Below are 21,561 nucleotides of genomic sequence, written 5' to 3' on the forward strand. Positions count from 1 at the left end.
CAGGTCACGTGGCACAGATGAGAGAGCTGAGTGTGCACCCCACCATGCCCTAGTCAGCACTCTAGTTGTTAAGAGCTGCCATCTGATTATGAAGGGCTTAATCCATCAGAGACCAAGGAATTGTCCCATTTCCTTCACTGTGCTCAGGAGCCACATCAGAAGGGAGGGCTGTCTTTTTGATCCAGGGTGGAGCTCTGCAAGCACAGGGGGAAGAATTGACATCCTTCTTGTTGACTGTCTTATTTGAATTCCTTCCAACTCTTTCATGTCTAGGATAGAGGCTTACCCAAGGGCTTCGATCTCGACTTTGGTTCTTCAGGAGAGGGAAGGGGCCTTGACATTTTCTTTATGAGGTTAAGAATGAGAGCTCTTTTCTCTCCATTTCTAAGGCTACCACATGGTTGGTGCTACCCTTATACTTCCCTTGTGGGAGAAAAATTTGTGAATGTGTGTGTGTAACAGGGAGAGACAGAGCATAGCAGTGCCTCCCTTTCTCAGTTGCATATGCTTATCCTTGCCCATGTGATTTCCCTAACTTCTAGTATTCAGTTCTTGGATCTCTGTCCATTTAAAACCAGATTTGTATGACTGGTTAATACTTAAATGCAACTTTCCTCTAAGATTAATTTTTTTTTTTTTAATTTTGTTGCTTAAGGAGGCCTGTGGATTCATGGCCTGAACCCTGGAACAGATGGAAACCAGATCTTTTTCTCCAACTTTGTCTTCTTTCCATATCTTTAGAATTTACACCTGCTTTCTGTAACTTCTATCCAGATGACTTGCCAGCACCTCTACCCAAATGAGTTAGTGCTGAAAAAATTAACTTTAATTAATCATTGCCCAAAGTAGCTACTCCCCCTAACTTCTCTTTCTAAAGATGCCTGTCCTTGACATAACCCAGGCTTGAAACCCCTTAGTCATCTTTGGTTCCTCCCTGTCTTTATCCTCCACATGCCAGGTGGAGTTTCCAGAGTCATCCAGCGTGCTGGTGTTTGCAATCTGTTTTATCTTTTTCCCATTCTGTTGTTACCCCTCCCACTGAAACTCTCCTTACCTCTCACCTGGCCTGTTGCCTCCTAACTGACTAGCTCCAGTACACCCTACACCCTGAAGCTAGATAAGTGATCTTAAATCCGATTTTTGATCAGCATGCTCTCCTGATGAAAAAGATATTAATGACATTTTGTCCATGACATGAAGCTATAAACCGAATTCTTATCATGGCATTTAAGGCTCCGAGCCATCTGGCTCTGGTTTGCCTTCCTTGCCTCATGTCCCTCTGCTCCGGTGGTGTGCTCATCACCATCCTCTCTACCTTTTGCATTGGCAAAGTCCAACCTTCTTTCAAAGCTAGCTCAACTACTAATTTTCCTGACTTATTCCTACTTTTCTTTTTCAAGTGCCCTACTCCATTCCCTTTCCTCTGTTGGTTTTCCCCCCTTTGGTCCATTTGGTTTAAGGTTTGTGTGCCATATCTAATCTCTTTATCAGATTGTGAGTACCTTTGGGTCAGAGACAGCCTCTTATTCTTATTTGGGTGCCCCAGAGCAGTAATGTACTACAGGATTGCTCACTGCATTGGAGATGCCTGCTGGAGTTATTTTTCAGGTATAGGAACTCAGTAAGTTCTAGGCATTGGTAACTTCAGGGACTCTGGGCTAATCATACCTGTTGAGAGTATGCTTTTTTCATTTTGGCTCCAACAGCCAACCTGGGCATGCTCAGTAATACTGATAATTACAACCTCTCTGCAAAATCATTTCAATTAGTACAAGCATATGGAGTCCCTACACTGCCTTGTGAAGATTGCTTGTTCAAAGGGGAATGTCTTAATTTTGTGCTGCTATAACAAAATACCTGAGACTGGATAATTTATAAAGAATCAAGTTTCTTTCTTTCTTTCTTTTTTTTTTTTTTTTTTTTATAGTTTTAGAGGCTTGGAAGTCCAAGATTGAAGGGCCATCGTCTGGCTAGGGCTCCTTGCTGCATCATTCCATGTTGGAAGGACAGTTGTGTGTGTGTGGGAGGGCAAGCAAGCGAGCAAGAGATAAAACTCACAGACTCAAACCCTTTTATAATCAGCATTAATCCATTCATGAGAATGGAGCTCTCATGACCTAAAGACCTCCCATTAGGCCCCACCTCTGGACACTGCTTCTTTGGGGAGTAAGTTTCCAACACATATGTTTTGGAGGACATGTTCAAACTATAGCATTCTGTCTTTGGCCCCCCATATTTGTTTTCCTCACATGCAGAATATATTCATGCCTTCCCAACAGTCCCAAAGTCTTATCTCATTCCAGTACCAATTCTAAAGTCTAAAGTCCAGAGTTTCATCTAAATCAGAGATGGGTGAGATTCAAGGCATGATTCATCTGCAGCAAATTCCCTTCCATCTGTGAACCTGTGAAATTAAACAAGTTATCTATTTCCAAAATACACCGATGGGACAAGCATAATATACACATTCCCATTCCAAAAGGGAGAAACAAGAAGGAAAAAGGGTAACTGGTTCAAACAAGTTCAAAAGCAAACAGGACAAACAACATTAAACCTTTAAGAATCCAGAATAGTTTCTTGACTCCATGTGCTGCCTCCTGAACACACTAGGGTGGGGATTCAGTTCCCAAGGCCTTGAGTAGTCCCACTCCCAGGGCTTTGCTGGGTCCAGCCCATGTGGAGCTCTTACAGCTTGGAGTTTCATGCCTGTGTTCTCCCAGGTTGTGTTGGAGGCAGGTAGCTCTGTAATTCTGGGGTCTCCATGGTGATTTCATTTCCATGGCTTTACTAGATATGACCTTAGTAGGGACTCCTTGTAGGGGTGTTGAGCTGAAATCCACTTAGCTCTTTGTAGTGGCTCTATAGCTTCCTGAGTTCCCTGCCATCTGGGACATGCTTTGACCTATAGGCGAAGGAAGCCATGCCCCCGAAGCTCTTGCATTTTGAACCCCTGCAAAGTCAGCACCATGTGGATGCCACCAAGACTTATTGCTTGTGCCCTTTAGAGAAGTGGTCTGAGCTGTGTCTGGGATGGCTGAGCCACGGCCAAGGTGCTGCACCAACATGTGGGGAGCAAAGACATGTGGTGGCACAGAGCTGAGGGTGATGATTTCTCTTGAGTACCCTGGGTTGCTCACTTGGGGGCTGCCTCAAGATCTCTGAAATGCCTTTGGGGACATTCTCTCATTGTCTTGATGCCTAGCACCTTCTTTCTTTGTTTTATTTATTTATTTTTGGTACTAAGGATGGAACCCAGGGACACTTTTGTCCCCCCCCCCCCCGCCAGGGACACTTAATCACTGAGCCACATCCCCAGCCCTTTTAAAAAAAATATTTTATTTAGAGACAGGGTCTTGCTGAGTTGCTTAAGGCCTTGCTAAGTTGCTGAAACTGGCTTTGAACTTGAAATTCTCCTGCCTTAGCCTCCTGAGCTGCTGGGATTACAGGTTTATGCCATAGCACCTGGTTACCTTATTTCTTTCTATTCATGCTAATTCCTTTTTCAGAGGGTTACTTGGTCATACTTTTGCATGCTTTTTCATTTACTTGGCCAGGCTGTGTATTCTTCAAATCCCTTAGTTGTTTTTCCCTTTTGATTATAAATTCCATCTTTATTTATTTGTTTTCTGGTACTAGGGATCAAACCCAGGGACACTTTACTACTGAGCTACATCTCCAGCCATTTAAAATTTTTATTTTGATGGGGGCTGGGGATGTGGCTCAAGCGGTAGCATGCTCGCCTGACATGCGTGCGGCCCGGGTTCTATCCTCAGCACCACCTACAAACAAAGATGTTGTGTCTGCCGAAAACTAAAAAATAAATATTAAAAAAAAGAAGAATCCTATAAAAAAAATAAATAAAATTTTTATTTTGAGACAGAGCCCTGCTAAGTTGAGGAGGCTGACCCTGAACTTGCGATCTTCCTGCCTCCTCCTCCAGAGTTGCTGGGATTATAGATGTGCACCACTGCAACTGATTATAAATTCATCTCTAAACAATTTCTTTCTTTTCTCATTTTACTCTGTGTGGTTAAAAATAGTTATGCAACTCTTTCAATATTTAACTTAGGTATTTCTCCTGCCAGATATTCCAGTTCACTGCTTAAATTCTTCTTTCCACAAAACCTCAGGCATGAATACAGCTCAGTCAAATTCTTTGCCAATTTATAAGGATTACCTTTACTCCAGTTTCTAGTAAGATAGTCCTCATTTCGGTCTGAAATCTCATCCAAAAGGCTTTACTCTCCATATTCCTACAAGCATTCTGATCAGGTCCTCTTAAATAATCTCTAAAAGTTCTGTACTTTCCCTGTAGTCCTTCTTTCTGAACCCCCACTAGAATCACCCTTAATGTTCCATTCATAGCAATAAAGACCTTTTTTCAGGATTGACTTCAAAACTGTCTCAGCCTCCACCCATTAGCTAGTTCCAAAAGCTGCTTCCATATTTTTAGGAATTGGTTAAGCAGTACCCCACTTTTCTGTTACTAAGTTCCTTAGCTGGTTCTGTGCTGCTGTAATGGAACAACTGAGACCAGGGAATTTATAAGTAGTAGAGATTTGTTTCTTCAGTCCAGGAGGCTGGGAAGTCCTAGATTGAGGGACTGGCATTTGGTGAGGGCTGTCTTGCTTCATCATCTTATGGCAGAAGGGAAGAAAGAGTGAGAGACAGAGGAAGAGATCAAATTTATAGTATGAAACCTTTTATAGTCAGCATCAATTTGCTCATAAGGATGAAGCCCCCCCAATTTAAACCCCTTCTGTTAGACCCCACCTCCTAGCACTGTTGTACTGGAGATTAAGTTTCCAACACATACTCTTTTGGAAATATATGAAAACTATATTATGGAACTTCTTTATAAATAAATTTTGTTGGTGAAAACTTGATCCCTAAATGGTGGCTTCGGTTTAGTGGAAAGATCAGTGGACCTCAGTTTAAAATCTTGACTCTTAAACTGTCAAGTTTGTGTGGCCAGATGCATGATCTAAGAGCTTAGGTGCCTTCTCCCTATTTTATGGCATTGAAGCAAGTTTGTTATGAAAGACTGTGGGCAAAACGCTTAGAAACTGGCCAATGCTATGTGATTGTGAGGTGTCATTAATATTGGCAAAAGGAGGGGTTGGAGGTGCTCTGGGAACAGCTACTGAGCAGCTGTCCTGTAGTTTGATTTGGCTTGGCAGAGTCCTACAGGACTGAAGCCCAGGCTGCAGGGGGTGTATCTAGGTCCAAGGTCAGATTATTTCACCTCCCTGTCAGTTTCTCTCATATCAGGGAATGGAAGACACACCAAGGAAGAGGACATCCCTTGACAGATTTTTCCACCTTTCCTCATGTTTTATATTTCAGGGCACATATCTGCCAGATATTATACTGAACCCATGTACATTTTACCTCCCTGGTAAAGAACTGGGTGTGTATACACATTTTTATCAGTTCACTTTATTTTTCATTAAAATATAATTTGACAGACATTCCATAGTTTTGGGGCATGGCAAATTGATGATGTGATCACGCCCACAAGTTGGGGCCATCTCCCCTTCTGTCCCTGACCTTTTCCTTCAGTGACATTCTATTAGGGAAGGAGACCTTCCCTCCAGCTTTGATGTGGGGGTTGGGGTACAGAGACACAATCCCTCCCCAACCCCTCTCTAACTTGGGTGCTCCACTGTAGAAGAGGAGGCCCAGAGGGGCGAAACAGAATATAGATTTTTAAAGGAGGGGGCATTGGGGTCACCAGCTGCCTCTTTCCCTTTTCTCACATAGATGCTTCAGCGAAGAATCCTGTGTCTCCATCCCTGAAGTGGAGGGCTACGTGGTGGTTCTTCAGCCCGATGCACCCCAGATCCTGCTGAGTGGCACCACTCATTTTGCCCGCCCAGCTGTGGACTTTGAGGGACCTGAGGGGGTCCCTTTGTTCCCTGATCTTCAAATCACTTGCTCCATTTCTCACCAGGTGGAAGCCAAGAAGGACGAGAGTTGGCAGGGCACAGGTGAGGATGATCCAGGGAGTGACATCATCCAGAAAAAAAGCCAATGTCTGGAACCAGAATAAGGGAACAAGTCTGGGGCTAGAAATGGAGAGTGACTTCCTTCTGTGTTTCTGTGACTAGAACAACTTACCCTTAAGAAATAGAGCGATGAGGGGCCGAGGCTATAGCTCAGCAGTAGAGTGCTTACCTCACACATGCAAGGCACTGGGTTGGATCCTCAGCACCACATAAAAATAAACAAAGATATTGTGTCCATCTACAACTAAAAAATAAATTAAAAAAAAAAAGAAAGAAATGGAGTGGTGGGAGGCCCATGAATATGAAGAAACTATTGTGGAATGATCATGAAAGGTTGACTACCCTTAAGGATGTCCCTTGGGGTAGGGGCAGTGGCCATAAGGTGATGACCCAGCTCTGACCCAGACTCTGACTCTCTTTACCCAGTGACAGACACGCGCATGTCAGATGAGATCGTGCACAACCTGGATGGCTGTGAAATTTCCCTGGTGGGGGATGACCTGGACCCTGAGCGGGAAAGCCTGCTCTTGGACATGGCATCTTTGCAGCAGCGAGGGCTGGAGCTCACCAACACGTCAGCCTACCTCACCATTGCTGGTCAGTGGGGCCTGAGAGCCTCTCCCTGTGATTAAGCACTTAGGAAACCCAAAGGGTCCTTTTTCCAGGCCCAGGGATGTGACCAAGTGTCAGCTTGTACCTTCCCAGCTAGAAGATCTCTTGGCTTCCATATTGCCCATAGGGAAAGTGAGCTGGGGTGTGAGCTCTAGCAATTTCTCTCCCCTTCTCCTCTCCATAGTCTGGGTCAGCTCTACTTCTGCTTCTACTTCAGCTCTACTTCTGTTCTCCTTCAGATCTCTTTCATCCCTCTCCTCCTCTGTCTCAGTCTTCCCAGACTAGCTTGCTCATCTAGCTGTTTCGTATTACTGGACATCTTCTCTATCTCTTGCACACACTTAAGTTAAGTGCACATCTCATATTGAATAGTGGGGAGTGATGATTTGGTCATTTGCAAAAGAAACCTCCCATTCTCTGAAGGGCCCTCCTCAGGGAGAACGGGAGAAAGTAGCTATCAAGCATTTATTAAGCACCTATAAGGTACTAGCACTGTCTTAAGATGCTATTTGGGATATAAAATATTATAGGACAGATACAATACCAATTCCCTCCTATTTTCATTCTCTCCCAGGGCCTCACGGAGGCTGTGTGTTCCCCATTTATTTTCTGTTGGCCTCCTCCCTTCTGTTTTTCAGGATGTCCTTATTGTCTCCTTTCCATTCTTATCCAGAAACCACTGAGTTAGTTGAGAAGGGAAAAGCAGAAAACAGCTTTGGTTGCTTTACCCAAGTCCATCCAAGTGGGGTTGAAAGTGGGGGAGAATTTCTTCCCTGTTGAGGGATGGGGAGAACCCCTTCTATGGCTTTGTCAGCTGGTGGGAGTCCAAGAGAGGGGCCATGTCCCCAGGCCCTGCACTGAGCCTCTTCCTTGTCCCCAGGGGTGGAGAGTATCACTGTGTATGAAGAGATCTTGAGGCAGGCTCGTTATCGGCTACGACATGGAGCTGCCCTTTACTCCAGGAAATTCCGTCTCTCCTGCTCAGAAATGAATGGCCGCTACTCCAGCAATGAATTCATCGTGGAGGTACCCAGAAAGTCTCTTTCCTTCCACAGCTACTATCTCCTGGCAAGGAGCCAGGGTGGGATGGACTCAACTCAATAGTGGTGAAGGGCCCTGAAGGGCAGGACATGGCAGCATGAGGACTTCTAGACCTGGCAGTGGGTAGAGAAGGAGATGTGGGACAGCAGTTCAGAGATGGAGCTGGGCTCTAAAGGGGTGAGAAGGGGTCTGGGGAGAAGCATGGTGCCCATCGAGCCTTCCCTCTGCCTAGGTCAATGTCCTGCACAGCATGAACCGGGTTGCCCACCCAAGCCATGTGCTCAGCTCACAGCAGTTCCTGCACCGTGGTCACCAGCCTCCTCCTGAGATGGCTGGACACAGCTTGGCCAGCTCCCACCGGAACTCCAGTAAGTAAAGCTAAGTGGGTTCAGGCAAGAGTGGTGGGTGGTAAGTGAGGGTTGGGTACTAGCGTCTCTTCCACCCTTGGGAGGAAAGGAGAAGGAAGAACAGTTGATTCTGTTTCCTGTGGTACCTGTTTTAGTTGACAGCTGTGGACTAATCCCTTTATCCCACTGAATCATTAACTCCCTTGTGACAAGGTGTGCCCTGAGTCACTGAAGGGACATTGTGCCTGGAATCATAAGTCAGTGTGTGGTATAGGTGTCTGTTATTCCTGCTGACCAACCTTCTCCCAAATTAGCTCTGGGCTTAGAGATCCTCTGCAGTGGAGCTATCAAGCATTTATTAAGTGCCTACAAGGTATTCACACTGTCCTAAGATGCTATTTGGGATATAAAATATTATAGGACAGATACAATTCCTGTCTTCAAGGAATAAGTTGGTACTTTTACATGTGGCATTATGTGCTTTCTGTAAAGAAGTAAGAATATTTCTAGAACAAAATATGGAAAGTATCACCTCCAGATGGGGTGTTGCCTTTAAAGCAATCTCAGTTCCTGACCATGGTTCTTTCCAGTGGTATAATTTTTACTTTCCAGTACAAATTGCTCAGCTGAAGAAAAACTAGAAAATACCAATATACAGAAGAAAAATCTGCCTTACTTTCATCCCAGAGAGAGGAGAACACTGTTAATATGGTGTATTATGTTCTAGTCCTTTTTTCTATGCCTATTTTTCTCTTTTTATAAAATTGAGATTGATCTATTTTGTAATCTGATGTTTATACTGGGATTACAGGTGTTTGCCTCTGCACCTGGCTATACTTAATACCATAAAACAAGTCTTCATTACTGAAAAATGAAAAATGATGCCGACATTGCTGAAAGTAATGTTTGGAATCCCTCTTTAGAATTTTTTTCAAAGCTCACTCAGGTGGTGCATTTATTTTTGTCACTTTTGGGGCACACTTTGCTTTTGGCCTGGTTCAGTATCATCTAACTTCATCATCTACTTTTGCCAGAGTTGGCTCTGGAGATCATTCTACTCTTTTTAAGCATTAAAACCACTACCAAAGGCTACAGACTTGTCACTTTTGGAAAAATGTCAAAGGGTTGTATCCCAGGCTCTGAAACCAACTCCCTAAGGAGTTCCACGAATGCCTTCTGGGGGGAAATTCAGGGTCACTGAACAGTACCATGAAGGTAAGCACTCATCTCAGTATTCGTAATGGTAATACCACAAACAGGGCTCTCACTGTGTTACTGGGTTTACATATATCAACTCATTTAGCCATTACAAACAAAAAACGAAATAGATGCTCTGTTCCCTTTAAATGTAAGGAAACAGAGGCACAAAGAGGTCAGGTACCTTACCCAAGGGCACACAGCTAGAAAAAAGGTGGAGCTAGGTTCAAATCCAAGCAGCATGATTGCAGAGCCTGTGCACTAACCATGGCCCTTAACATCCTCCTCAGGCTTCCCAGAATTTCTACCAAAGGCTAGCTACCCTGCTGCTCCCAGGGATTCATTCTGGTTTCCTCTCCTTGTGCAATGGCCACCACCTACACAGTTTCTGTGTCTCTGGTTGTCTCCACAAACAACTGCAGAGTCCTTCCTGTCAGTTCTACTATGATTTGTTACAGCAAAGTAGATAGGAATAGAAGGGAGGAGGGGATATAAGGCATAATCAAGTTGCAAAGGTTCAAAGACACTTCACATAGTATTTTAGATTTATTAGCAAATGAAACCTGTTTTTTTTTTTTTTGTGAGTGTGTGTGTTTAGGATTTTTTTTTTTTTAAACACTTGGGGCTAACCATATATATCTCCCTGTGACTCCTTAGTTCTTTCTCTAGTTCTTTTCTTGGAATCATCCCACTCAATCTTTTCCCGGTTGCATATTGGATCCTGCTATTTCAATTAGGCTCAAGATAGATCTGGGTATGCTTCTGGGCCTACCAAGGTTCTTGATCTTTTTTTTTCTTTGGTAGGAAGGCCCAGATGAGGGAGTGAGTCCTTGTTTTTTTTATTAGTTGTAGTTGGACACAGTACCTTTATTTTATCTATTTATTTTTATGTGGTGCTGAGGATCAAAACCAGGGCCTTGCATGCATGGTGAGCGTTCTAGCACTGAGTCACAACCCTGCACTATCCCAATCCTTGTTCTTAATGTTGCAGAGCTTCCTCCCCAGGGTGTCCAGGTGCCCTGCAGTAACTGGTCCCATAAGCAGCTTTTCTCACCCACCATACCCCAGACCTGCCAGGGGTGGGGCTGATGTTTGTAGATGTTAACTCTTTCTCCTCATGACAAAGCTTAGGCTCCCTTTCTTTTGTTTTGAGCCAGTGTCTAGGTCTGCTGAGCTTTCTGCCGGAGATTTGGGGTGCGGAGATACTGGGGATTGAACCTAGAGGCATTTTATCTCTTGGCCACATATCCAGCTCATTTTATTTATTTAATTAATTCTTCTATTTTATTTTTTGGTACCAGGGATTGAACCCAGGGGTGCTCGACCACTGAACCACATCCCCAGTCCTTTTTTATTTTAGACAGGTTCTCACTAAGTTGCTTGGGGTCTTACTAAATTGCTGAGGCTGGCTTTGAACTTTCAATCCTTCTGCCTCAGCCTTGTGAGTGAGTAGCTGGGATTATAGGTATGCGCCACCACACCTGGCTCCTCTAAGATTTTAAATAGCGTAGCAGCCTGCCTTTCCTTCTTCCCTTATTTCCACCTGAATGGGCACAGGGTTCATAGTTTCCCTGAGGACATTGCCTGTGCTCCTCAGGTGACCTTTTCACATGCCTTTTCTGACTCCCCAAGGTGTTCCCTCCCTTTTACCTCCCAAGTCCAAAAGTGTGTTGCAGAACTGTGATTTCACAATATCAAACTATAAACACGCAGAAGCAGTTAGACATGTGATCTTAAGGCTCATTTCTCTGCAGCTCCTAAGATTGGTGTGTATTGAGATAGTCAGGGAAAGTTTTATGGCATATGTAAAGTTTGAACTTGGACCACAGGAAGAAGAAGGTCTCCGAACTAGAGAAGCATGAGAGAGAATGCAAATTTGAGAATTTGGGAGGGTGATTAAGAGAGTTTATGGTTAGGAAGAGCAAGGTTGTCTGAGACAAGATGATGAAGACATTATTTATGTAGTTGATCCAAACTTTGATGTACATCAGAGTCAACTGGGGAGCTTTAAAAACTTCTGGTGTTTAAGTGGCATCCAACTGATGAGATCAGAGTGTCTAGGACTAAGAGCACCAGGTAACAGTGGATTTAAAGATCCCCACTTGAGTCCAGTGTGCAGCAAAGTCTGGAATTATTCTACTTTGTTTCCTCAAGTATCTGAAAGTTTGCTGAAAGACCCATGAAGAAATAGGATGAAAAAGAAAATGAGCCAGCACAGTGGCATTGGCTATAGTTCTAGCTCCTCAGGCAGCTGAGGCAGAAGGATCACTTAAATCCAGGAGTTCAAGGCCAGCCTGGCAGCAAAGTAAGACCATATTTCAAAAAACAAATAATGTCAACTAACCAAACCAACCAACCAACAAACAAACAACAACAACGGGTGTGGTGACATGCCTGTAATACCAGCTCCTAGGGAGGTAGAGGCAGGAGGATTTCAATTTTGAGATCAACCTAGGCAACTTAGTGAGACCCTGTATAAAAATAAAATAAAAAGGGTTCGGGCTGTAGCTCAGTGGTATAGCATTTGCCTAATATACATGAGGTCCTAGGTTTGATTACCAGTACTGCAAAACAAAAACAAACAAAAAACCAACATGTAATAAAAAGGATATGAATTAGGCAATAAACAGGAAAGGATAATGATGAAAGAAGAATAAGATGAAATAAGAATAAAGTCAGTTCATAAAATACATACTATGAGAAACAGCACAGTTGTAAGGGTAGGGCCCAGAATTTTTATTCTGAACTTCCTTGGGGCTAAAGCAAAAGGAAACCTGAGGAGTTTTGGAAGTCATAGAACAGGGACCAATTGGTATTGCAAGAGAAATCCTGGGACTGAGATCAGAAGATTTCTCTACTGAGGCTTTTTCTTCATAGAAGGCACCATGTGGGGCTGAGGTCAGGGCTTTCAACAGTGCCATTCTGATGACATGGGCCGTTTGTTAAAATACCCCTTAAGGTCAGCCACAGAGGCCATTCAAGGGCAGAATCTGTTAGGATCTAATGCAGCAAGAAAGGTTGATTGGACTTCTTAAATGCTAATTTTTGTCTGTAGCTAAAAATCCTCCCATCTTCCTGGTCTCCGATTTATCTTAACCTAATTAGTCAGACTTGTCTGCCTACAGAGAAAAGTATCTACATTTTCTTTCATTTCTTATTTCTAGTAATTAACTTGTCATTTCCTTTACTAGGCCAGGAGCTCAGAGGGACAAATTTTATCTATCAATCTATTTATTTATTTTTATTTTTTGGAACTGGGGATTGAGCCCAGGGGCACTTAACCACTGAGCCACATCCCCAGCCCTTTTAATTTTTATTTAGAGACAGGATCTTACTATGTTGCTTAGGTTTTCACTAAATTGCTGAAGCTGGCTTTGAATTCGTGATTTTCCTGCCTCAGCCTCCTGAGCCTCTGGGATTACAGGACAAAAGCTTTTGATTAAGGTGTTCACCAGAAACTGTGGCTTGTTCTTGTTGTGGCCATAGTGCTAGTTGACCTGCTGTGGCCCCACTTTGAGGATGGGGTTGCCATTCCTTCTAGAGCCTGGGCTTAGCCACAATGGGCATCTGCTGGTGGGGTCACCCGCCAATAGGTCTTTTCCTTTGACGTGGAGACCTGCGAGGGACTATTTGGGGCAGCTCTATCCCCTTTCCCCTCCTCCTGATCCCCAGCCAGGTGGAATGCTGATCCAGCCAGGCTGATCTTTGCCTTGGAGCCAGCGCCCAGGGAGCCTACCAGCTCTGCCCCTGCAGAGATAGCTGTATTTTGCAAGTGGCCCCAAGTAGGCTATGGGTCGGGTCAGGATGGGGATCAACTTGGTAGAGAGCCATCAGGGTGGCCTCAGGGAGGTCTGTGGGTGGCAGGCCTGCCTAGGCAGTGTGTTTCCACTCACCTGGTTGGCCCTAAAGCGGATGGCAGCAGGAGAGTTTGACTGCTGGTGAGGAGGGGTCTGCAGCAGGATGTGGTAGTGGTGGGGGGCTCTGGTGCCACATGCTTTTCTATGCTCTGCTCCTTCTCTTGACATGTTATGTGGGTAAATTTGAAACTGTGCTGGGATATAATTGTGTGTGTATGTGTGAGTCCATGCACCTCTAGGGGCTTGCTTATGTGACCGCTAATTGTGTGTGTGTGTGTGTGTGTGTGTGCAGCTGTGGGAATCCATGTGGCGTGTAGTGACCCAGATGCCCGCAAGGGCCCTGGGCCTGGTGTTGTGTCTCTGGGGTCTCTACCTCCACTTGCTGTCCCTGGGACTGTGGGCTCTCCCTCTTTTCTTCCGAGTGCTTCTCCGAGTGCTGTGTGTGTGTGTACAGAAAGGAGGCAGAGTTTTGTACAGGGCTGTTTGCTCCGCAGTCCTTCTGGTCCAAGTCTGTACTGTTTACATCTTTCTTCAGGGTCTTGCTTGGTCTGCTCAGCTGGCAGGGAGCTGGGTGACACTGCACATATGGCTCTTATATGCCTTGCTGGAGACTCTGAGACGCATTCCATTAATCCTGCTGTGTGACCAGGCTGCCAGGTGGCTGGTGAGGGCAAGTGTGCAGGCCTGCAGAAGCCTGGCTCAGTTGAGGGGTATGGCAACACTTGTCCCACTGTGTGCCCACACACTCTTCCTGGGCATGTACCTATGCATGCACATCTTCCTTGCTGCCATCAGCTCAAGGGTCCACGTGAAAGTGCTTGCGCCCTTCTGTTTCTCGCTGCCTGTTAGGCTCCGTGTCCCTCTGGACCTGGGCATTAAACTGAGGCTGCAGGGCCAGAGGCATGGGAGGGCCAAGGAGGAGGCAGTGAAGCCTCAGGGGGAGATGGTTGGGGAGAAGAAGAAGCCCCATACCTCCAGGAGCCTCCAGACCTCAAGAAGACGGGAGCTGTCACCTGGCAGAAGTGAGCCCAGTCCAGGTGGGTAAGAGAAGGGGCCACTTCTTGTCCCAGGGACCTGTCCCCAGTCTTGGGGCTTGCACCTCCTTTCAAGCAGCTAGGCTAAGCTTCCCCTCTGCCCATCAAGCTCCTCTCTGTCCCCTGTGGGTACTGGGCCATCTCTTTCTAGATTGAGTGGTCTCTCTGTAAGGCACAGGCAGAAATACCAGGCAGATTCCGGTCCTTGTCCCTTGTCTGTGCTGATGGTAGGGTTGTTCATGGCAGTTCAGGGTCAGGAGCCTTCTTTTCCCCTGCCCTTCCCTCCCTTTTCCCACCAGTCCACTGTCCATGGCTCCCTTTGGCTCTTGCAGTAGCCATTCAGCTTCCCGCCCTCTCCTGTTTCTTGCCCTACCTAGTGGGCTCTGTTTCTCTTCCAGTTTCTCAGTTTCTTCTTCTGGGCCACCATGGATGCTGTCTTGTCCTAACTCAGGAACTTCCTCTGCTGGGGAGCCTCTTCCCCCAGGCCTCCCCCCACTCCTCCCTCGTGTGTCAGTTCTGCTAACCTCCCCACTCTCCCTACTCTCCCCACAGTGGTCCCCAGTGCCGCGACCCTCATCATTGTGGTGTGTGTGGGCTTCCTGGTGCTCATGGTCATCCTGGGCCTCGTGCGTATCCACTCCCTTCACCGCCGCGTCTCAGGGACTGGCGGGCCCCCAGGGGCCTCCAGTGACCCCAAGGACCCGGATCTCTTCTGGGATGACTCTGCTCTCACCATTATTGTGAATCCTATGGAGGTGAGTGGCTCTGAGGAATTGGGGAAGTCTATGGAGTCAAGACACTCCTGGAACATGCCCAGTAAAGACCCCTGGGTCCCATGTGAAAGCTCTTGGCAGAGCTATAATGAGCAGGGAGGAAGAAAGTTCTGACTGGGATGAGGTGGGGAGGGGGTAAAGGGACTGAGGGAGGCGTGGCTCCTAAAGGAGAGACTCTGGGGTGGGATCCTTGTCCTCTGTGTTCCCACCCTCTCCAGTCCTATCAGAATCGGCAGGCCTGTGTGGCAGGGGCTGCTGGTGGCCAGCAGGAAGATGAGGACAGCAGTGACTCAGAGGCAGCTGACTCTCCTAGCAGTGACGAGAGACGCATCATCGAGAGCCCACCACACCGCTACTAAGGCCTACATCCCGGACCAGAGAAAGAGAAAGAATTCTGCCCTGGTGGAACAGAGATGCCCAGGAAAGAAAGGAAGAAGGACATTCTGAGAGAAGAGAGACCAAGAGGGAGAGAGCTCTCTCTAAAAGAGCTGTCCTTTAGTCTCAAAACCCCAGTGGACCCCACTGGAGTCACCCCAACCCTTTCTCCTCCCTCCTGCTCCTCCTGCCTCTGGGCGGTCACTCCCTGTGGCATCTGGGCTGGATGACTCTGCCTGTCCTTTCTGCCTCCCATGGCAGCTGCCCCCTTAGCTCACCATGTCTTTGTCTCTCCCAACCAGTCATGCACTGAACTGGGGAGAGGGTGGCATTAGCCATGGCTGGGACAGGGCGGGATTGAGGGAAATCCTCTACTCTGTCCTTCTCTACTCTATCCTGTCCAAGGGATGCCCTCCTCCCCTGGGCTCTGTGGGGGAGGAAGGCCAGGCCTTCTCTGGCTCTCTTCTGATCCCCTCTTCTATTTCCATTTCACTCTGGGGATCCCTGCTCCTCCCCCTCTCCTGATTTCCTCCCTTCATTGTCCTCTTTCCTCCTGCCTTTGCAGTCCTGAGGTCCTGCAGCTCCTGCCCCTTCCTTCATGACCTGCTTGTGGCTAGGTTGTGGGGATGGGAGAGAGAGTGAGGGCCCCGGGTGTATTATATATAATGTATATTTTTTCAATGTTGTCGTGAGCGCAGCCCCTGTGTTCCTGTGTGCAGCTCACAGCCTTGTGTGTGTGTGGCATCGTCATGTCCTGGGGTGAGGGTAGGGGATGGGTGTGGTGAGGGAGGGGACACACCCTAGGGTTTTCAAATAAAATAAGAAAAAAGCTCCAGAAGCTGCCTTCTTCCTGTCTGATCCTGTGTGGGCCTGGGTAGCAGGCTTTTGGTCCTTCAGGGCCATTCAGGTCTCTGAGCAAGGCTGAGTGAGGGGGCAGAACTGATTATCTCTAATACCCTGACAGATAAATCCCCAGGGTTCCAGGCTAGTGGGAAGGTAAGATGGGGGCAGGTGGCTTTCACTGTCTCTTTCCCTTAGCATCCCCATAAAAGAACAGACAACTCAAGGAATGCCACGGGCACCTTGAGAGATGCTGAGTGCTTTGTAGGGGACACTGTCAGCCCCTCCTCATCACTTGGAACATCCTGCCTGACCACATGGGCTCCAAGCCCTGGAGTTGAAGGGAGAAGGCAAGCAACCCTGCTGTTTGGAACTAAAAGGGATCTGCAGCTCTCTTTGCTGACCAGTTTGTGACCCTCAGCCCAGGGAACTTCTGCTTTGCCTATGTTTACATGGCTCTCCTGACATGGCTGCTGAGTGGCCTCTCTTCATGCTGACCTGGCAGCCCAGCCTGAGGTCAGGCAGATTCTGGTCCTTCCTCAGCGTTTTGGGACACTGGTTTTCTGGTCCAGGTGGTAAAGGAACAAACCAGAGGGATTTACCTAGAAGAATGAGCCACTGGTGGGAGCATCACTCCTGTGCTCTCCTTGTCCTGGGAAATACCAGGGGCCCCAAGCCTCGGTTCCTTTCTATAGAAAGAAGGGAGTGAGAGTACCATTAAGATTTCTCCTAGTTTTCTCTAATACAGTGGGGTGGAGGTGGAGCTCTCTGGTCCTATTCTCATTCCACCAGGTGACTGTGTCCTAACCCATGGCTTCAATTACCAGCTATTAATGCTGCCACATTTTTATCTCCCCCTCCAGCCTCTTTCCTAACTGCTATTTCCACCTACCTATGGTCCCTCCACCTGGGCATCCTGTGCCTTGAACTCACCTTTATATTCACCTAGTTACCTAAGCTAGAAACCTGGGGGCCAGTCTAGATTCCTCCCTCTCCTTCAACCTTATGTCCAAATGATGACTAACCAGTCATTGCTACACCTTAAAATCTCTCCAATATGACTTTTCATCTTCCTCTGCTGTTGCCTTGACTCATACCCTCTTCTTCATTTTTTGCTTAGTCTATTCCAAGAGCCTCCTACCTGCCCTGGCCCTGTGTCTTACTCCATTCGATCCCATCTTTAATTCTGGGGCTTGTGACTCTCTGATTATGTCACTCCTGCTTGGAACCTTCCCAAAATACCTTCCTGTCACTGCTTGGGTCAAGCCCCTTGGCAGGACCCTTAGCCCAGGTGGATCAGGTCCTGCTTCCCTGATCTCTTTGCTGTCACCATCCCTTCCTGCCTTGCATGCCCTTTCACCATCGCCCAGCAATCTTATCACTGAAGACCCAGTTCAAATGTCACATCTTCCAGAAAGTTGTTCACATCTCCATGACAGCACTCTCCATGAAGCTGCAGTACATGTTTATGACAGATTCTCTGTATCCTCAGCAACTCACATGGGGCCTGACACACAGTAGGGGCTCAGGAAATGATGAATGAAGTTGTGCATGGTTCTCAGACTAAGATAATATTTACCAGTAGGCAGAGAGAGAGAGAGAGAGAGAGAGAGAGAGAGAGAGAGAGAGAGAGAGAGAGAGAGTTGCATAGGTGATATGCTGGCCTGGGGAGTTAGGGGACAGGGGGTGACCAAGGAGATAATCTACAGCAGCCTCTCCCATAGTGGTCTGCCTTCACATCAAGCTATTCTGTCAGTGCCTGCATGTAACACCATGTGAGAAGCAGCTCTACCTGTTCACCTTGGAATCCCTCTGGAGCTCCAGGTAGAGGTCAGAAGCTCGAGACAACAGAGAACTCTAGTTCTCAAAGGCATATGAATTGCAGGTTTTAGTTTGTGGCCTTGAATTGCAGTGTGTTCAATCCCCTTTCCACTCTCTTCTCATTCTCCTAATCATTCACCCTGGCACTGGAGGCCACAGCTTCCCACTGCAGAGAAGTGAAACCAGGTGGGATCTATTATTTCCATTGGTACTTGGAGTACCCTACACCATAGCTAAGACTTGTAACTTGGAGTTTTTATTCACCTCCAGTTCAAGCTTCAGGGGCAGAAAGGCTGCAGATGAGAGGGCAAGCTGGCTCTTGATGTGCGCATACCTGCAGACTGCCACATGGCAGCATATAGTAGCATATCAGTTCTTGGCCCTCCTAGATCATCTGTCCCTGGGACTGATGATTTTTTTTTTTAATGTAACCATTCTACATTAGTTTCCTTGGAAACAGCCTCCAGATTCAGAATCATCGGCCACTGATTATTTCTTGTAGATGTAACCTCCCCTATTACTCTTCTTTATCCTTAGCATCGGATACACAGGGCCCAGTCCACTCGTTCCCTCTATGACAGATGGGCAGGTCACACGGGGTGTGTATGTCAGTGGGGTCCTGGAGGCCTGCAAAGACCTTGAACTCTTTATACCAACACATGCCCTGGACTGTTCTCAATTCGCTGTCTTCCCTCTCTCAACTTGTCTCTCTCATGCGCATGCGCGCGCAAACACACACATGCAGGAATAGGATCAAGTATGAGGCAAGATGCTAATTCCAATGATGCAGGCAAAGAGCAGCAGGCAGGAATCCAAACTGGTTTTTATTTATTTATTTATTTTTTGAGATCTGTTGGAAAGATGTTCCCTAACCTCCCTCACAGAAGCTGGCAAAGCCTCAGGATGTCGAACTTGGCAGGGTTTCCAATTCACCTATTTCCAATTTAATTAGAAACAGCATACGCATTTCCCTTGGCTCCACTCAAAATTTTCCTCCTGAGATGGGGGGTTGTTTTCCTCTCAAGTCCACTCTTTGCAGTGAAAATTAATTAGCTTCTCAAAAGGTGCATTAAAAAGAGCTATGCCTTTGGGAAAAAAGCCATTCTGTAAAAGCAGATATGTTAGCTACCAGTTCAGGAACAATGTGTGTCCTTCCTGTTACCCAACCAGAGATGTGAAAACTCACCTTTGTGCCATTGGGGTAAATGGGCGCAAAGATGTGGGTCTGCCCACTTTGAGATTTCACCCTATAGCCTTTGGGCTGATGCACTGATCAGCAATACTTATAAGATCACCCATCAACCCCCACCTTGGGAGTTCTACAGGTCTGCTCCCAATCTTCTAGAAGCCATGGAAGATCTCATTTCCTTCAGATTTTACCTCCATTTCAGGGTTTCACTGAAGCAGATCCAATAGGATCCCTAAAGCTAACATAACTCAGTGCTTCTCTGGACTGTTTGATCCACTGGATCCTTGAGACCCTGGAGATGAGCTGATTGATGACCATTAGATTCCTCTGTGCCCTGTGGGTCCTGGTTTCCTCAATGCCACCTCCCAGGGAACCCTTTCCTCACTCAGGGTCCCGTGGAGTGCCTGCTCCTTCATGCTGCCTCCCTGGTGAGCCCTTGGCAGGCTGCTGTCTGAGAGAGGAGGAGCTGCCATGTTTACCTGCATGAGGCTGAAGTACTGGCTCTCCTGTGGCACCATGCCGCTGAGAGCTTAAAATACCAACGTCCTACAGGAAAAGGACAGATGAGGGTCTAAATTTAGTGACAGTTGGTAGGAGGGGGCGGGGGATGGAGCCTCTGGGATGTGGTTGAGCTTTGTTGGGAAAGGAGTAGGAACCCTGTATATCCTGAGTGGGGATTCTAGTCCACAAGGATAAGGGAACCTCTGTACCCAGTATTCAGTCTCAAGACCTGACCCCAATTTTTGCAATACCTCTTCCACCTTCCCATCAGTTGGGCATTTTTCCCATAAATCCTTGTGTAACACTTTCTTCATGTTCACAGTGTGGCTGGTACTGGGGGGCTGTTAATAGGTACAAAACACCTTTGAAAAGATCCCTGATTTGTAGTGTTATGTTACTAAAAGGAGAGTTTTTGTCCACCCCCCCCCCTTCCACAATACTACAGAGAAGAAAAATAAGTCCAGCGAAGAGAGGGAAGCACAATTTACAGATGGTGGGATGGTTTTCTTGTGATGGGGGTTGTTTTCCTCTCAAGTCCACTCTCTTTAGTGAAAATTAATTAGCTTCTCAAATGGTGCATTATAAAGAGCTATGCCACTGGGAAAAAGCCATGCTGTAAAGGCAGATATGTGAACTACTAGTTCAGGAACAGAGTGTGTCCTTCTTCTTGTTACCAAATCAGAGAAGCCACTGGGAAGGTGGACAAAAACACAGTGGGTGGCTGGGTGCAATGGCGCACGCCTGTAATCCCATTGGCTCAAGAGGCTGAGGCAGGGAGGAGGATCATGAGTTCAAAGTCAGACTCAGCAAGGGCAAGGTGCTAAGCAACTCTGTGAGACACTGTCTCTGAATAAAATACAAAATAGGGCTGGGAATGTGGCTCAGGGGCTGAGTGCCCCTGAGTTCAATCCCTGGCACCCACCTCCCCCCAACCCCCCCCCAAAAAAAAAAAAAAAAACACAGTGGGCAAAGCCCCAGAGTATCAGGCCCAACCCAGCCTTGTGCTGCTCATGCAACCTGTCCCCTTAAAGTTGAACAGTCCCACACAGACCTCTGGGCTAATGACCTTTTACTTCAGGAACCTACCCTATATACTATCTTATTGCTCCAAGGAAAGCCCAAAGCACCAAGGTGGTGGGGAGGAGGTTCAAGACTAAAGCAGTCATTATATAAAATGACGCCCATGTCCATATCCCAGCAACTTAGTGTTGTCTTGGCCTTAAACTTCTCTAAGTTTCAGTTCTTCACCTAAAAGAAGTGTCTTGATCTATTTTCTGCTGCTATAACAGAATATCTATCACTGGGTAACTTAAAATCAACAGAAATTTGTTTTACGGTTTTGGACCTAGAAAGTCCAAGATATATGGTGCTGGCATTATGTGGGGTCTTTCTGCTGTGTCCCATCCCATGGCAGAAGGCAGAAGGGCAAGAGATGGTGAGATGAGAGGGAAGGGGGTCCGAACTCATTCCTTTTCTTGAGAACATACTGCCATGATGACTAACCCATTCCTACAATGACAGCAATGGTGAGATGCTAAGAGTGGAGCCCTCATAGTCCCACTTTTCTTTGGAATTGGGGGTACTTGTAACGTTAAAACATTACGTATGTGTGCAGCTGCTGAATTTGGCAGGTCATATCCAATAGACAATAAAGACACTCTCTTTATATAAAATAGCATTTATTTTAGTAATAATATGGAAGCAAGAGCAAAAGCAAAAGTCACAGGCAAAAGAGAAAGAAGAAAATACATCACCAGATCAGGGGAAACACCACTACCTGAAGGGATGCAGCTGGGGTGTTCTGGGGCAGATTTTCACGGTCCTGACTGGGATGTCCTGGGCAGAGAGTCCTCTCCACAGGTAAGACTCCAAAGTCTTATTATAAGTGGGTCTCCTTAAATACAAATTAGAACAAAGAAAGCTCCATTCTAACAACCTGTGTGACCTAATGATCTCCTCTAGGACA

The 21,561-nt window shown here is 46.6% G+C and overlaps 1 protein-coding gene across 1 annotated transcript in view; it reads left to right on the top strand.

The window, feature by feature from the left end:
- Nucleotides 1–16,030, top strand: part of Clstn3 (calsyntenin 3) — a 31,870-nt gene extending 15,840 nt beyond the window's left edge. The window contains exons 13-18 of the mRNA XM_046424132.2: nt 5,764–5,990; nt 6,435–6,605; nt 7,501–7,646; nt 7,894–8,029; nt 14,649–14,851; nt 15,088–16,030. Coding sequence (XP_046280088.1) covers nt 5,764–5,990; nt 6,435–6,605; nt 7,501–7,646; nt 7,894–8,029; nt 14,649–14,851; nt 15,088–15,228 — 1,024 coding nt within the window. The 3' untranslated portion in view covers nt 15,229–16,030. The remainder of the gene's footprint in view (nt 1–5,763; nt 5,991–6,434; nt 6,606–7,500; nt 7,647–7,893; nt 8,030–14,648; nt 14,852–15,087) is intronic.
- Nucleotides 16,031–21,561: the final 5,531 nt, after the last annotated feature.

This window comes from Marmota monax, unplaced genomic scaffold (assembly GCF_021218885.2).
Source record: "Marmota monax isolate L192 unplaced genomic scaffold, Marmota_monax_Labrador192_F-V1.1 WCK01_AAM20220418_F8-fsc00186, whole genome shotgun sequence".
Lineage (NCBI taxonomy): Eukaryota > Metazoa > Chordata > Mammalia > Rodentia > Sciuridae > Marmota > Marmota monax.